The following is a 17773-nucleotide window of genomic DNA, read 5'->3' as shown; positions in this document are numbered from 1 at the left end:
AACAATTCACTGGGCGCGGACTCCCGATGCTTATCAATCGTGTACGATTCCGTATCATTTGGTGGGACTGTAGCAAGTGCAATAAAAAGTAACCACAACACCACCACGAAGGTACAGTAGACGATACTAACCTGTGCTAAACGCGTAATAAATGGTTCTTTCTTTGTAGCTAAGGAACTTGCACAACCCGAAAAACCCTGCACCTGGTGCCTGCATATTGGCAGCAGCAGAAAATGGGAAGACCATTCTTGGCTGAACCGGTTGAACCGTTTCAGAGTTAGACGTCACTCGTCGCAATTTCACGCTCCAATGGCCTAATCTTGCCACTATGCTAATAGAAAAGGGAATACAAATTTGGCCACGGAATGTGCAGACGAGCAAACATGGATTGCGCTTACCATATCGCGGTCGCGTGGTACCCCCAACGGCAGAATGGTAGATTCCCGGACGCCTGTGTGTGTGTGGCATGCAAAACTATGGTTTTGTAACGACGGCGCACTGTTTGCTGAGATTGAACCGAACCGTAGCATAGCCGAATCGAATCCATCCATGCTCTGCCGCTGTCTGCCGGAAGGTTTAGAGGTTGCTCCCTCTTTTTTGGTTGGTTTGCGTATGTTACCGCACCATCCGCCAATTGGGTGTTGAAGGTTCTTCTCTTCTCATTTTAAAAATAGCACAACTGCGTGCGAGCGTGCGTGAGCGCTGAGCCGTCGCACCCGCCTGCATTTGCACGGACACACGAACTGCGTGTGTATCCAAAAGCTAATGTGCTAATGTGCTTCAACTCCCGCCACGGCGCGGACCGCAGCGGTACCAGCATGATTCTGTTACTTGATCTCACAGCAGCAGCAGTGGCGCTGCTGCCGCTGCGTGCATGTCTCGGGCTAATTGGTGTGTCTAATGTCAAGAATTCGGTTACCCCCCCGAGAGCGATGCGTATGTATGCTAATCGGTACTAGTCACCGTTTTGAATGGCCATCCCCCTTTTGTTGATTTTCCGCGTGCTATTTTTGAATCAATTTTCGGACAAACATAGTTAGCCATTAGGTGTTTGTTGATTGCGGACACGTTGTTCCGTTATGCTTTCGTTGAACCTCGCACTAATTTTCACCTGTACGCCATCCCTCGCGAACGCGACCTTCATTTGGTTCATGGGGCTATGCCTCTCTGCCAGAGACGGAGAGAGAACCTGCGCTCTCGCAATGATGTGTTGTTTATGCGCCAGCGCAGTGTCAGTTCCGCTCCAACGTTCGAATGCTGCGCCGCTGTTGCCACTAACCCTATAGAACCACCCGTTGTCTGCAGTTCCGAGCGCGCACTAATCTAACTTTACCTTCTGCGCATCCACACGGACTCTCGGTTCGAGAGAAAGGACTGCCGGTGAGGATATATGTAGCGCGAGCGCATCGACTGCGATTGCGCAAACTGTCAACCCCGAAGTCGTGCTGCCCGTGGCCAGCTGGTCGAGCTGTATGGTGGCGGGTCTTAGTTTTGGGTTTGCTTCCAACGCGAACAGTCCGCCGATCGAAAACTCATCTCCATTTCTCTCGTCCCTGAGCAGACCGTAAGGATCCTCTCTTCGTGTCCTTCGATCTCCCGTGCGTGTGTGTTCCAGGATGTGCATTGCTTGAAGGATGGAGAATCTTGTGCTTGCTCCTTGCTCTGAAGAGTCCGAACCGACAAAAATCTACCAAACATCAAACTCAGTGCTTGCAGTAGTGTGCTTTTCAAGTGATCGCCGATATCAACTAACGACACAGCTGTGTGGCAGTCAGCAGTTATGGCTAGAAATTGTTTTCTCTTAGCTTTTCGACACCATCCTTGGCTTTGTGCGGGGTTTTATGGTAGCGTGACGCTAATGCCAGTCAATAGGTGGCCCATAACTTCGGGTCTCTGAAAACTGTTCCTTTGGGCACCCACCTGCTCTAGATCATTTTAAGAACCTATAAAATGTTTTACATTGCATTTTAATAAGTTGCACTTTCTTACTATTGGTCTGTGCGGACGGCCGTTGGAGGAATTATCCTCAGAAAGTTTCTCTGAAACTAGCTTATGTAATGATGCGGTGGGTCCGTGGGCATCTTCATGGGTTCTACGTTCGTTAAAATCGCTTTTCCAACTGCCTTTCGGTACCATTGCCGAGCTTTGTGCGTGAGTGACTTCTGACGGACTCGGTGGAGTTGTTGCTCGTGGAACTTGTGGTAACTATCCACGACGACAAATGGCGAGATCCGACATTGGTGAGAAAAAAGGATAATAGCACAGCCTCGCCAGCTTCGAGTCGTTCGTCCATTGAGTACTTTCAAGTGCAAAGTGACACTTGGCAGTCGCTGGTGCTGAGATTACGTAGCGAAGATATGCTTATCGTGCGTCCAAACTGTGTAGGCAATACTGTACAAGTGGTTTTCATCGTTTCGCGCACGGCGAGGATCGTGCTTTATACGGCACGCGGCACGAAATACTAAGGATCCCGCCGTGCACGATCCGGACGGATATGGGAAATCGAGAGAAGATCGGCGAGAGAGAGAAAGTGTGCACGGGTGTCGGAAAATTCGGGAGTTGGTCGAAGTAGTGAGAGCAACAGACAGAGAGAGCAAGCGAGAGAGAGAGCTTTAAGCTCGTGTGTGTTCTGTGTGTGTGTGTGGGTAGGGTGTATTGTTGGCCGCGGCGAGAGTGAAGCATTTTTCTCATGTGTTATTTTTTCACGCAGGCAGCGAAGGAAAGGGTCGCGAAAAACCCTGAATCTCGTCTCCCGAGCCGAGGATCAGATCTCTCTCTCTCTGTCTCTTTCTTTCGTTCTTTCTCTCTCTGTCTCCCTGGCGCTCCGGTGAGAGAAAGCAACAAAGGAAAGCAGAGCAGCCGGTGGTAGAAGAAGAAAAGCAGGGAAAAGAGGCAGTAGAAGCAACCGCGCGGAAGCGATCGCGCGCGGTGCGATCGTGCGGGCCCCGTGTTGACGGGTTAGTTGCCTAGTGTGCGCGATAGCGAGTGCCAGTGCTAAGTAGTGTGCCTAGTGGTGCGCCGGTGTGCCATAGAAGAGCGAAGCGAAACGAGCGAACCGACGAGTCGACGGCGACGAGATGATGGAGAACGGTGGATACGACGCCGGGCAGTACGGCGGCGACGACGGCTACATGGAGCAGGAGGAGGAGTGGGAGCGGGAAGGACTGCTCGATCCGGCCTGGGAGAAGCAGCAGAAAAAGGTACGTATGAGCGGGCGGACCCGAGCGGACCACTCCAGCGGGAGTTCCAGGATCTCCTAGACGAGGTGATGACGAACGTGATGACACTGACGATGATGACGTAGCGGCCACTATCGGTGACGTTCGGTGGCAGCAAGGATGTATAAAAAAGGGAAGGGTTAGCTGTCTGCCCAGTCCATGCGTCATCGGTCCCAGATCCGGCACTGGACCGGACACGACAGGGCGGAGCCCGCCACCACCGACCTGCTGATCTCGACGATCTGCGGCGATCGGGTGTGATGTAACACGGTCGCGGCGCTTGCTTCGCATCTTTGTTGCCCCGCGAGAGAACGTTGCGCCCTGTGGGTAGAGCGGAGTGGATCTAGTAGTTCATGTGCTCAAGGTTGCGTGCTTGAAGAAAGCGGCCACTCGCTTGCGCGCGCGCACACGCCAGACAGTGTGAGAGAGAGAGAGAGCGGATGGGAAAATGCTCGAGAGTCATCTCCGGGAAATCGGTTCCACGAAACGGCTATGGAACGCATTGGCTCCAGATGTTGCTGTCGTTCAGTCATCTCGACCCGAGAAGTTGTAGAGAGTTGTGCTAGAAGAGGAAAGCGTCCGGCGCCGTAAATCAATCGACGGAACGTGCAGCAACGTGTGGACCCCGGACACCGTAGCCCGCCAGCGAGTCGATCCATTTTCGGGCGAGAATGTGACAGACTGACAATAAAATGTAGCTGAACTGGACACGCTCCCCGGGGCCGGCCGGATGATATGGCTGGCGACCGCCACTGTTGCGGCCCCATCGCTCACTCCCACGGATCCGTTCCGCTTTTCGGGGTGTGAAGGACTGATCTATTTTCGAAAACTGTTAACAGCGCGCATCGTCCGATGGCGGCGGGGCCGGTCTAGCTCGTTGCGACCGTCGTCGAAAGTCCTCCGAAAGTCCTACGTCGTTTCCTTGCGCCGGGTTTTTTTTTCCTTTTCTTTTCGGGGTCGGTTTGTTCAACATCTTTCTTTTCCGTGGCCCGTGGACTGTTGGCTGTATTTTTGCTTGCCAGCGTGCCACAGTCCCGCCAGCTAGTTTTTGAACGCCCCTCTAAACGAAAGCGCCCCTAATGATGATGCTTACGCGGCGTGTCGTGCACGCAAGCGCAACCAAGGCGCCAACCTAGTGCGACGAGAAGGACTGTGCGCCTCCATTTTTTCCTCTCTGCAGCGCCGGCAGCGTTGGGGAGACTCGACACCGAACCGTCAATGGGGGCGAGTTGACCGCAATTACTGTGGATCGTGGTAATTTACTTGTTAATAAAATAGTTTCGACGAAAAGTCCACCACGATGCGAAATATTGCCTGTTTATGCTTCCTAGGGTCTTTCAGCTTTTAAAGATTAACCGAACTGGACACGAACTGGCCCCGAATTTGACTTACCATCTCGAACTGGTGGTTTACAGTTCAAACGCCAAGGTTGCTACGATCAAAATCTGGCGATCTTTGATTCTGTTGCAATTTTATAGCATCTTCTATAGCAAGTTGTGTCATGGTCGTTTTTAGTACTAAACGTTGCCGAACTCAAAGCGGAGCAACGTTGACAGAAACGAACCGTGGAGTATAATAGAGACGCCACAAGTGATGCCTATTAGACGACAATTATCTCTTTCCGTCGGGAGTGGCAATTAAGATCGAGTAGCAGCAGTAGGTGCATCTCCGACAGTTCGTCGCCCAAATGTCGAGCGTCTTATCTCTAGGAGGGGGGTGCGCCGGGGGTGTAGTTTGAGGTCACAGTCGACGAGCAGAGGGCCGTCGAGCGAAAGAGGAACTTGTTGGATCGAACGCGCGCATATGTTGGCGCCTGCCCCACAACCTCGTTCTGCGCGGCATCGACGGGTTGCATTATTTGGCTCTAACGGCAGTTGCCGCTGTGCATATCGAATGCCCGCTGATGCTGGTGGTAGCATTAAGCCAGTATTATTGGCGAGGCCTGTCTGAGGGTGATGCTGTTGCGCCAAACAAACCAAACGCTCGTGTGCGGGTAACACAAAAATGAAAACCAGAGGAAAATGTGGTTAAGGACAACTAAATTTAGATTGTTAAGCACAGGAAAAAAGCCTCGCTTTCGTCTCTCGATCTCTCTCTTTCTTTCTCTCTTTCTCTCAGTCCTTCGATCTGTCTAACAAACGTGTGGGGTATCAACAGCGCGAGGGCCACAGATCGTCTTGTGCTGATCGATAGCCAACAAATGGCACTGAAGTTGCTAATTGTTTTGGTTGCGTCGGCGAGAGAATGCGTTTTCACGCTTTCTTCAGTCGTGTAAATGCGTCAATCAAAGGGAGATTTTGCTCGAAAATTGCTCGAAAATCACGCCGGGCCATGAACGCCGCGTGTCCTTTGCCGTGTCCGGCAGCAGACGGGGCTCCTGTTCCAAACCACACACCATACTAACAGCAACCTGATGCGCTGTGCGGGAAGCTTCAAGCATAAGGGAGAGCAGCGGGGCGCATGCGCACGTTTCGCGGGTTGCGTAGTGCTGCTATTTGCGTACCGCGCGCGGCTGCACACGCACGCACGCTGCGGCGCGGGAATGCGCGATTGCGCCTAAATATATCTCCGCCAATATCGAGTCCATTCGGAGTCGGTGGCCATCGTGTTTGGCCCACCACCGAAGTATCTCCCTGCTCCCCCCTGCTGCTCGGTTCGGATGGCAAGCTTCCTGCGGCTTCTAGGTCCGATCTTCCGATTCTGCCGCTGCTCAGGCGATCACTTTCTCTCCGGCGCAGCGAACAAATAAAACCATTATAAGAACGGCCGTTCTGACATTGAGAGCTATCTGAACGCCGGCGTCGGCCAGGTGTTCCCACACACGGCGTTTATGTTTATGGCGATGCTTCATTGCGATTCATTGCGAACGCACCGCACCCGAATGAGATTGAATAGCTTCCTGTTTGTGAGGCAAACATTATGGGCGAGTTCACTTTGGAGGAAAATTGGTGCTTCGGTTGAAAATTTGAAGGATTCTCAACGGATCCCCGAGCAAGGTGCGAGGTCTTTTGGGCCCACTACCTTGGCCAAGGGAGGGGGGGTGGAATGGACAGCAAAGCATCGTGGCAATGCCGCCCCCGAATTCATGAATAAACAGCACAGAAATTGTTTCGCACCCATCCATATCGCGCACCGTCCACCGAAAATCAGTGCGGGGCGGCCGTACCCGTATTTATAGAACTCGAAAGAAAAACTGTACCACCACCGGGGTGGCCTCCCGCGTCTTCCACGGAGCAGAATTTTCCCGTTCAACGGAGCGTTCATGCGGGGGGAAAAAATATGCCGTAATTTTCGGCCAACGTCCAACAACCGGGCCACCATTGCGGGGCCGCTGTCATCGTCATCGTTGTCCTTGCTGCACGTCACCGTCACTTGGCCGATGGGCGCCTCGCCTTGGTTCCGTTGGCTGGGTGTGGGTTGTTTCATGTCAACGCACCGCTTAAAAGGGGCTTTTGGGAGGGGTTCCTATACTGAAAACAACTATTGATTGTAAACACCGTACCCAACAACAGCGCGATGCGGGTGAAACCTGATAACGGACTAGATATTTGCTAGGTGACATCAGACATTCAAGCAACACTCAACGCTTGGTGGCAAATCGATTAAAGTTCCGTTTGTTTCTTTCCTTCTCCCCGCCAAACAGACCTTCACCGCGTGGTGTAACAGCCACCTGCGTAAAGCCGGTACCGCGATCGAGAACATCGAGGATGATTTTCGTAACGGACTCAAACTCATGCTCCTGCTGGAGGTCATCTCTGGCGAAACCCTACCGAAGCCCGACCGTGGCAAGATGCGGTTCCACAAGGTAAGTTGCCGTCGTCGTCATGAAGGAAAAACCTATATTTCATTCGGATTTTGTATGACTTATGATGTCGCGTGACAAATCCGCCATTGTAACACGCTCGGTACCCCAAAGCGGTGTCAGTATAAATATCTGTCAGATCGTTTTGGTCAGTGATAAATGTCGTGCCGTTCGCGAAGATCTTAAAGCCAAAATAAATGGCTCCTGGCGAGGACCCATCGTCGCAAGCACTAGAGGCATTTATCAAAAACGCTCGCGAATGATAAATAAGTGTGGCACATTTACGCAGGAATGCTGTGTCAAACAAGTATCACCGAGGAAATGAGAAGCATCGTGCTTAAAAATCGATTCTAACCACGCAGTAGACAGTGCACCGGCTTCCTGTCTTGGATCGATGGCTTCTTAGCTTTTTCCGTTAGTACAGCACAGAGATTTTTAGTACAGTTTAGTACACACTGCGGTCCAGTTCAATGAAAACGACGACACGTTCTTATCATCTAGAAAGGTCATAGCGTCAAGCAAATTGTTTTTCATCCTTGATTTGATGGTGGGGCCAAGGTTCTTTTCGCGTTCTGCGTCAACTATTCTACGATCAATGTCGTTTATTTTTGACCGGCGGAAAGTTTGTTGTTATCTTGAACAGCCACGAATCACCATGTAACTGTCTTATAAACGGTCCAAAAGGGTTCCATAGACCCGGTCCGACAGGGCGCTGGTCTTGACCACCTGGGAAAGTCATTTCAGTTTCACCCATCTGAACTAATATTGTTTTCCCAACGGCCCCAAGATGGATGGGTCAGGAACGCGTCCAAGGTCGCGTACCACCTGACACTGCGTCTAGTAACCCTGGCACACCCGAGCGGCGGGGGTCTCCCGGTCCACGGCGTTTCTCACACGTGCGGTTAGCGATACATATGAAACGACCTGTCACAACGCGCGCGCTGCTGTAGCTTGGGTTGGGCGCACTCGCAACGCCCTCAGATATTCTCTGTTGCAACTGGGAAGGGTATTCTCCCTAGAACAACACCTCATCTCATGCTGCTGCTGCTGCTGCTGCTGCAATCCCACGCGTTCCCAGCAACCGAAGGTCGTAAATGCTGTACTATGTGTGGCCAGCTGATGGCGGTGCGACGACACATTTTTGAACACCCCGATGTGTGGTGGACACACACGGCCTGTGCAATGGAGCGAAGGTGTTGTTTATTTAGGCCACATGCAACCCACTGTTTACGAGGCAGGCCGGTGATCGTGATCGTGACGGTGAGGTGATGTGGTCGATGAAGGTGAGGTGTTGTGCGGCCGCTCATTAGAAAGGACCCCCTTTCGATGTGGGGCGGTCAATGTTAAAACCTAATAAATCATTTGTGACTTGGAGTGCAGCCAATAAAGTCGGCGGTCCCTTCTTGGGCCGCCAAATGGCACTCAGAATCGCCGATGCGCCGATCGTGCTCCTCCTCATCGCCGTGACACGACGATGCTTCCGGCCCTCCCGGGGAGGGCTGCAGGTTTACGGTTACGAATTTTCTTCGCGCTGGATATTGGGTGCAAGTAATGAGCAATTTTGTTCATTGAAGAAAACATGACTCATTAGAGGTGGCCGCGTCAGGTGACACTTGGTCGTCTGTGTGGTAATCAACGACCGTAGTTTTCTCAGGTGCTACACACGGCTTGATTACGACGAAGGACAAGCGTTGGCTCGTGACATAGGGTTGGCTGTCTAGCAGGAAAAAATGTAATATTTTCACAGTTAAAAATAATATGAAGGTCTTCGTTGAGGTGCGATTGAAGCAAAGTTGGCCGCCAACTGGTCCAAACTGATTTCAGAAAATATCTTAACCGAAAGGTGGTTGTGTTTACTACCGAAATATCGAGCTTAAATGATGAAATAGTAGTTCTCGTTTTACTTATTTTGAGGGTCTTTCCCATATGTTGAAATCTAAGTGCATATAAATCTTATCCTGTACGGTTGCAAACGTTTATCGAACCAGCATTGTCAGCTTGCCCTCTGTGGATTCTGCTGACTGGCAACAGTTTATTGCACAAACTGCATCCAAAAGTAGTACTGAAACGATGACTAATTGGCTATCTTACCGAGAAGTAATGGTTTGGGTAAATATAAACTTATGATTCGTCAACATACATTTTAAATCCCCATAATACCGTTACCGAAAACACTGGCGCGTTAGTAAAGAGAGACAGAGAGAGCGCATCAGCTCGCGTGGGAACCATTGATTAAAAGTATAGCCGCACCGTTTCGCGACCGGCGGCGGCCATTAAGCACACAACGTAACAGCGAAAACGGTAGCGAATATTTTAAGACTTCTGAATCATCCACCTGTTTGTTGGTTTTCATGGCGGTACACCACACACTCGCACACGCAAGGCTGGCCACAGGACGTCTCGTTGTGGCCGGGAAATGGCCGGGAATGATTGTGTGTGGATTGGCGACGTGTTTTGTGTGAGTGTGTCCGCATGTAACGCTGGCCTTTCTTCGTGAGGAATGCGATTGGTTGGAGGGGAGCACCCGCAGTCGGGAGGGAGACATTTTTGGGTTCTGATTTCATCCCAAGAACTGTGTTCAAATTGTTTGTCTAACGCTAGAGCGCGCGCACACGACTCGACTACAACATCCCCGCTGGCGGACACGGTAGATACACGGTGCAATCCGATACCACCCCCGGGGACGACGCTCCCTCTAGACATTTATAAGGGGCCCCGCATTACCGCAGCAGATATTCAATATGGACATACGCTTTTATACGCGCCATGGCCACACCGCAGATGTCGCTGGCGTTTTCCGGTAAATTGAACGCACCGTGGTCGGATATGTCGGAACATACAGTCCGAAACGCACTACAGGAGTGGGACACCACTTCCCTGTATCGTACCCTCGAAAAGCTCACTCCACGATCGTGTCAGGGTGATCGCTCTCTCCAGGCGGAAAACCACAGCGTGTGCCCTTGCAGCAGTGCCATTTTGCGAAATGTGTAATCCAATAAGTGGCCGGAGGAGTGTTTCATCACTGCGGCCCAGATGATATGGTTGCAGTTCTGTGCAGGGCGCGGGACGAATCTATAGCAATCTGGTCCGCTCCGCGGCGAGCTCTTTCGTAATCGATGATGCTATTTTTGTTGCCCGCAGATCGACGATCGGTACAGGAAGTGGTCGATGTGGTTCGAGATGCTGGGGGCGACTGGGTGATTGGCATCCAAATATGTTGAACATTGAGGGTCTCCTAGAAAAGAGAGAGATAGAAATAAACGATAGTAAATTCGAAAGGGCGCCCAACCTGATCAATTCGTTCTTTTGCCACGCACCCACAGATTGCCAACGTAAACAAGGCACTGGACTTCATCGCATCGAAGGGTGTGAAGCTGGTGTCGATCGGCGCGGAGGAAATCGTCGACGGCAACCTGAAGATGACCCTCGGTATGATCTGGACCATTATCCTGCGCTTCGCCATCCAGGACATTTCGGTCGAGGAAATGACTGCCAAAGAAGGTCTGCTGCTGTGGTGTCAACGTAAGACCGCACCGTACAAGAACGTCAACGTGCAGAACTTCCATCTTAGCTTCAAGGTACGGCTCCGCGCACCCCTGGTTGCGACCCGCGATATTGGGAGAGGCCGATATACTAATCCAATTATTTTTGTATCTTCCTGCCCACAGGATGGTCTGGCATTCTGTGCTCTTATCCATCGCCATAGACCTGATCTGATCGACTACTCCAAACTGTCGAAGGACAACCCGCTGGAGAATCTCAACACGGCGTTCGATGTCGCTGAGAAGTATCTCGACATTCCAAGAATGCTTGATCCGGACGGTAAGTTGTGCCGGCAGCGAACTGGCATCGTCTCCCATGGGCAGAGTGCGTCTGCCCGTTTCGTCGTTTTCTTGCCGGCGTCCGGTTTTTGGTGATGGTTTAAATGGTTTTGTTGCAATCTTTCCAAACAACCACCGCCCGTGTCTAGATCTGATCAACACACCGAAGCCCGATGAGCGTGCCATCATGACGTACGTGTCGTGCTACTACCATGCCTTCCAAGGAGCACAGCAGGTTGGAAACGAATCCGCATCTCCCGACTGCCAGTAGCTTCTAACCGCTGCTAGAACGTGTTGTTTTATGGATTGCGCAATGTGTGGTTGTGATGTCCTAACGAATGTACCCCCGTTCGCGCGCCCCCTGTGGACAACTGTGTATCGTTGTGTTTTTGTGTTGTCGTTTGAATTAAAATCCCAAACTAACCCGTCATCGTCGTCGCCAGCGCTGTGTGTACGTGCGCGAAATTGTCCTTGTTTTTGTGCGGTGCTTTTGGTGCTGCCTTTTTGCTTTATGTTTCAACAGATCAACTTCATTGGAGCGATCATTTCTCCACATGAGTTTAATAGCTGGTCCGTAAATCGAGAAACCAATGTTAGATATTTAAAGACACCAAGAAACAGATCGAGTCAACATATTCCAAACCAACGGCTTTTGGGCAAACGTCACTCTGACGTAATGTTTGACATTCCCGAGCAAAACAATCACTCAACACAGTGAGCGTTGCTCCGGACGTACAAAGCAGGATTGCGCGATGGTCTCTGCCCTGTGTGGCAATGTTGTTTATCCTAACCGCTCATATTACGTATGTTTTGTCAATTGCGTGTTGTTTTCTTTTTTCCCTCTGGGCTTAACTCTATTTTTACAGCAACAGCGCGCAGCCAGCTGAAGAACGCCACCACAAAACGCCTGGTTTTTGCTGCTGTTGGATTTGAAATAACCGCCAAATGATTGGGAACGGATACGCATCCGTTGGGTTGGGGCTTGCTCTTGCTGGCCACGATAAATAACCCCGACGATGATAACCCCCGTGCGAACATAACACACACACGCTGTAAATGATTAAGGTTCACAAACTAACAGACCGTTGAATGAGTTAAGTAGCGCACCGCGGAACTGTGCACACTCGGAGAACGGTGCGCGTCAAAAACAATCATTGTGTTTCTCTAATGCTAATTTACAGCAAAACAATTTGTAAGCTATGTTTGTGAGTGTATTTTTCTTTTTTCTCTTTTTCTCTCTTTTTTCTATTGCGCTTCCTCGCTCGCTGTGCCTTGTCTAATTGTCTGCCAACACCACACCACACCCACGAACACGCAAACACATGGACCGAAAAAAAAAAATTATCGACAATAGACTTACAGAACACCGCCATGCCAGATGAGCGCGCCGTTATGACATACGTTTCATCTTACTATCATTGCTTCAGCGGGGCACAGAAGGTCTGTTGTTTTCTGTTTTCCGTTTTACCATTCACTACTGCGATGATCTATACTGTGGCCGCGCGAATGTACTTCCCAAATTCAAAATCTGTCAAACTGTCATATATGTTTTGCTCTTTGTTAATTGTTTGTTTTTTTTAATTTATGTTACCTCTTTTTGCTGCACACAAATTGTTTTTCCTGGGTTTTGTTCTTGTGTTTCTAGCCACGAAAAAGCGTTTGAAATTAAATTTTAATTTTTTCTGATCAGTGTTTATCAAATTTGCCTCGAAATGCTTTCTGTCCTGAACTTTTGTTTTCACGTTTCCCACCACGGACGAATGGCCTCACCGTTCGTCCGTGGCGAACCAGAATGGCTTCTTTATCCCGCAACCCAATACTTGGCGTGGGCTATCGGTTCAGAGAAAGAGACAGATATTTATTCAATTTTCCCCCAAAAACCAACCAGGCTGAAACCGCTGCCAACCGTATCTGTAAGGTACTGAAGGTCAACCAGGAGAATGAGCGGCTCATGGAGGAGTACGAGCGACTGGCTAGCGATGTAAGTAGAGGCGCGCTACTCGATTGGCGTCCTTCCCTGAGGCTTATGAAACGTACGGATGTTTTCTGCATTGCAGCTCCTGGAATGGATTCGTCGTACGATGCCGTGGCTCAACTCGAGACAATCGGACAGCACGCTGGCCGGTGTGCAGAAGAAGCTGGAGGAGTACAGAACGTACCGCCGCAAGCACAAGCCGCCACGTGTTGAGCAGAAGGCGAAGCTCGAGACGAACTTCAACACGCTGCAGACGAAGCTGCGTCTATCGAACCGCCCGGCCTATATGCCGACCGAGGGCAAGATGGTGTCGGACATCACCAACTCGTGGAAGGGCCTGGAGCACGCCGAGAAGGCGTTCGAGGAGTGGCTGCTGGCCGAAACGATGCGCCTCGAGCGTCTGGAGCATCTGGCCCAGAAGTTCAAGCACAAGGCCGACACGCACGAGGACTGGACCAAGGGCAAGGAGGAGATGCTGCAGTCGCAGGACTACCGCAACTGCAAGCTGAACGAGCTGAAGGCGCTGAAGAAGAAGCACGAGGCGTTCGAGTCCGACCTGGCCGCACATCAGGATCGCGTCGAGCAGATTGCCGCCATCGCTCAGGAGTTGAAGTGAGTGTTCACCGAATTCGGGGAAGCCCGCGGACCCTGGGAAGGCTAAAGCTTTTGTGCTTTCTATTTCTCAGCACTCTGGAGTACCACGATTGTGCTTCGGTCAATGCGCGTTGCCAGCGCATCTGCGATCAGTGGGATCGCCTCGGTGCGCTGACTCAGCGCCGCCGCCAGGGACTGGACGAAGCGGAACGCATCCTGGAGAAGATCGATCTGCTGCACCTGGAGTTTGCCAAGCGGGCGGCACCGTTCAACAACTGGCTGGACGGGGCCCGCGAGGATCTGGTGGACATGTTTATCGTGCACACGATGGAGGAAATCCAGGGCCTGATTCAGGCGCACGATCAGTTCAAGGCGACGCTCGGCGAGGCGGACAAGGAGTTTAACGTCATCATCGGGCTGGTGCGCGATGCCGAAGCGATCGTGAAGCAGGAACAGGTTCCGGGGGGTCTGGTGAACCCCTACACCACGCTCACGTCCGATCTGATCAGCCGGAAGTGGTCGGAGGTGCGTGCCCTGGTGCCGCAGCGTGACCAGACGCTGGCCAACGAGCTGCGCAAGCAGCAGAACAACGAGATGCTGCGTCGCCAGTTCGCCGAGAAGGCGAACGCCGTCGGACCGTGGATCGAGCGGCAGATGGACGCGGTCACGGCCATCGGCATGGGCATGTCGGGCTCGCTCGAGGAGCAGCTGCACCGTCTGAAGGAGTACGAGCAGGCGGTGTACGCGTACAAGCCGAACATCGAGGAACTGGAGAAGATCCACCAGGCCGTGCAGGAGTCGATGATCTTCGAGAATCGCTACACGCACTACACGATGGAAACGCTGCGCGTTGGCTGGGAGCAGCTCCTGACGTCGATCAACAGGAACATCAACGAGGTACGTCGCCCGCCGCCAAACGTACACCGCGAATGGAGTCACCAGATCACCAGCTATCCCGTGTTTTCTTTTAGGTGGAGAACCAAATTCTTACTCGCGACTCGAAGGGTATCACTCAGGAGCAGCTGACCGAGTTCCGCTCGAGCTTCAACCACTTCGACAAGAACCGAACCGGACGGTTGGCGCCGGAGGAGTTCAAATCGTGCCTCGTCTCGCTCGGCTACTCGATCGGCAAGGACAAGCAGGGCGATATGGACTTCCAGCGCATCCTGGCCGTCGTCGATCCGAACGCGTCCGGCTACGTGCAGTTCGATGCGTTCCTCGACTTCATGACGCGAGAAAGCACCGATACCGACACGGCAGAACAGGTTATCGACTCGTTCAGAATTTTGGCATCTGACAAGGTACGTACCGCGGTGGTTCCGCGCCGGCGAAGCGTATCGCGCTCTAATCACAATGTCCTTCTGTCACACCTTCGCAGCCTTACATTCTTCCCGATGAACTGCGCCGTGAGCTGCCCCCGGATCAAGCGGAGTACTGTATCCAAAGAATGCCACCGTACAAGGGCCCGAACGCCACGCCCGGAGCGCTGGACTACATGTCGTTCAGTACGGCGCTGTACGGCGAGAGCGACCTCTAAAGGATCGCGATCATATCGTCGTGTGCGTCGGGCGGGCCAATTCTGGCCAGCAGCCAGTTCGAGTTGCCATTGGCGTGCGGCGGCGTACAACAAAATGCACAGAACACTAACGGGACGGCACGGAGGAGGGACATGTGCGCCGCGCGCATGTGTCTGTTCGCAACGCGGCGGGGCGCCATCAACGGGAATTTCACCTCCACCGCGTCTATTATTGCTGTTTTTTAATATTATTATTTGGAGAGGGGTCGCGCAAACTGTCGGGAGTCGAAGGCCTGTGCCTGGTGTGGCGGCCATCCGGTTGGGTGTTTCCGGTGTTGTGTTTTGGTCGTGTTTAGTTTTTGTTCAAGATTCAAACGGTAAGATCGCGTGCTTGCGTCACGATCATGCGTTGCCAGTCGGTTTGCGAACGCGATTTCTAGATCTATTTCGATACGACACGCAAGCCAAACGCTACTTCGAACGACAAAATCCCCTGAGTACAGTCAATAAAAATGGAGCTCGGATTAAGCAAGCAAGCACCACCGGAAGCCGAAGACGAAGAAAGAGTCAGGGGTTGCACAGGTTCGACAGGATCAGGTGTGTTTTTTGGGTGGGTATAGGAAAGGGCAATGGAAGCGACAGAAAACACTCGGGCTTTGATGACGATGATGATGATGATGATGAAGGGCAACCATTTTATTTTATTGCATATTTATTACGATTATGATTACGCGAGATTATTGCTACTATTATTGTTATTATTATTTTCGGTTTTCTTCAACAAGATGATGATAATGATGATATGATAGTGATGATGATGCAGATGGAGAGATGATGGTGATCGTCGACAAACAAAAACAAACAGATCAATTAATGAACTCTTTGGAAATTTTATTTATATAATAAAAAGAAACACACACACTCAAAGGAACAACGCAAACAAAAAAATATATAAAACTACCGAAAACCCAAAACCGGTCGCTCTAACCGATTCTCCGTGAGGAGTGCCAATGTATCGGGCCAACGATCGACAAAGCGGGTGCACACTCGATGGTTCTTACCTATTTGGCTGCTTATTTGGACCGTTGTACCCCGCCCGGGAATGGAATTTCCTTCTTCCCCTAGCGAAGGTCCATCTGTCGCTTCGTTCTCGGATAACAAAAGACGGTTAGGTGAATTTTCATTGACGTGAGTTTTATTCTTGTGCCTTACTTATTCTACAAAATATTCAACAACGAATTAAATAGTGTACAATTCTGCTTAACCTAGCTCTAATATTGACAATTGTCTACGTCCCGAGTGAATACGGCCTCCTTCTTCTCCTTCGTGTGCTGGTGACGATCACATTACAACAACAATATTCAACAACATCTTCTGCGAACCGCGGACGCCAGGATGCGTGGCCTGCCGGTTCATGGTGCCACTGTTGGTGTTACTATTGTTGGAACACTCGGTCCCGGGCGAGGACTGCCAGCGGCGGCCAGCTTGTGCTTGTGCTCTCGGAAGAAGTCGCTGAAGAAGTTGGTGTAGTACATGCACGCCGTTTTGCATCCCGAATACTGGAGTGTGAAGAAAGGACGGATTAGAAAAATATTTCACTGGCTACTGCCGGTTTCGTAGAATACTTACACAAATCCCATCGCTGCACATCAGATCGCGAACGATGCGCTTCTCTTCGTGCAAAATTTTGCAATAATCCCAGCACATGAAACAGTTTGGCCGATCTGTGCACTCGTCCGTCACGACAACGTTGTTGATCGCGTCGTGCAGATGCTTTGCGAGGCAAATGGTACGACACTGGCGTACCGGTTCCGCCATCGGTTTATTGTAGTCACTGATGCGATGCACTACACGGCCCGCGCTTAGTCCGACACAGCAAATGATCAGTAGCGCCAGAGCGCTGACTACTGACGACATGGTTCGAGACTGCATTCTCACCAGACTGGACGTGGTTACTGTACAAATCACTGGAAATTCTTGCACGACACGCTCCGACGGCTGCCAGAAACGGAATGAGCCAGCTCGGTTGATGCCGCGACACTTTCTACCACTCGTAGGTAAGCTGTGGAAGCTGGTTGGTGAGCGTGGTGGACAGAGGTACACACGAGCTGGACATCTTTTAAACCTTCGTCAATGGACGTACAGTCCATTCATACAACACGCCCGAACGGGGTAGTGAGACAGTACATCGAAAGTACCGGAAATATACCGTGGTCCTTGCTGCTTTCAGCTGGACAGGTAGCACACGCCGGTGGACGAGAGTTCGAGCGAGATGGACGAGATTTTTCAAAAACTTTCCCATCCAGCGCCCCGGAAATTCGGTTGGGAAATTTGAATCTTCAACCCAGGAAGTGGTTTCGACAGGGTTTCCGGTTCGCGCCGGCCGTGGCTTAAGTGCACACCGACAGGATGTGGAACCCAGCACAGGAAATCGGAGGGATTTGGTTCAACTAGACGAGACGGACAGAGAAGTGTTCTACCAAGCCGAGGTTGGTTGAAGCCGAGAAACCGAGGCGTAATTAACGATTAAAAAACCGTTACCCTGCCCCGGTCCCCCGGTTACAATGGCCAGCTCTCGTCACTCACCCGGCGCGGGTAGCATTGGGCCATAAAAAAGAAGGGTTGAGACGCTCGCTACGGGCCAAATCAATGGACAGCGTGCGGGTATTTCCCGTTCATTGAAGAATGGTCCGGTGGCCCTGGTGTTCGGGTGTGGTGTAGGGCGTGCATCCGCAGGACGGAGGTTGTGTCTGGCCGACCGCATCTCGGACGAGCCCAACACCGTAGAGGTACATGAACCACATCTGGTTTTCCAACGCAGACAGGACAACGCCTTCCGTCGTCGTC

At 51.5% G+C, this 17773-nt stretch overlaps 2 protein-coding genes across 3 annotated transcripts; one reads left to right on the top strand and one right to left on the bottom strand.

Moving 5' to 3' along the window:
• The first annotated feature begins 1488 nt into the window (after positions 1-1488).
• LOC128274570 (alpha-actinin, sarcomeric) lies at positions 1489-15879 on the top strand. Of its 2 annotated transcripts, none has more exons than XM_053012807.1 (11): positions 1489-1564; positions 2711-3200; positions 6862-7023; positions 10344-10598; positions 10689-10842; positions 12196-12281; positions 12730-12822; positions 12899-13428; positions 13503-14307; positions 14382-14711; positions 14789-15879. In XM_053012807.1, exons 2-11 carry the CDS (start codon positions 3078-3080, stop codon positions 14945-14947), a joined length of 2697 nt encoding a protein of 898 aa, XP_052868767.1. In that variant the 5' UTR covers positions 1489-1564; positions 2711-3077; the 3' UTR covers positions 14948-15879. The 2 variants fall into 2 exon arrangements, with proteins under 2 accessions (XP_052868767.1, XP_052868766.1); XM_053012806.1 differs by lacking the exon at positions 12196-12281 and adding an exon at positions 10991-11076.
• Positions 15880-16338: 459 nt separating this feature from the next.
• Positions 16339-16843, bottom strand: LOC128269903 (uncharacterized). Its single transcript, XM_053007306.1, has 2 exons — positions 16556-16843; positions 16339-16485 (listed from the first exon to the last, which is right to left on the bottom strand). The coding sequence occupies exons 1-2, from the start codon at positions 16841-16843 to the stop codon at positions 16339-16341; spliced, it is 435 nt and encodes a 144-aa protein (XP_052863266.1).
• Between the last annotated feature and the right edge of the window lie 930 nt (positions 16844-17773).

The sequence above is a fragment of the Anopheles cruzii genome, chromosome 3, assembly GCF_943734635.1.
Source record: "Anopheles cruzii chromosome 3, idAnoCruzAS_RS32_06, whole genome shotgun sequence".
Classification (NCBI taxonomy): domain Eukaryota; kingdom Metazoa; phylum Arthropoda; class Insecta; order Diptera; family Culicidae; genus Anopheles; species Anopheles cruzii.
The sequence above is the reverse complement of the archived record's forward strand: the minus strand, read 5'-3'. Positions and strand labels throughout refer to the sequence as shown.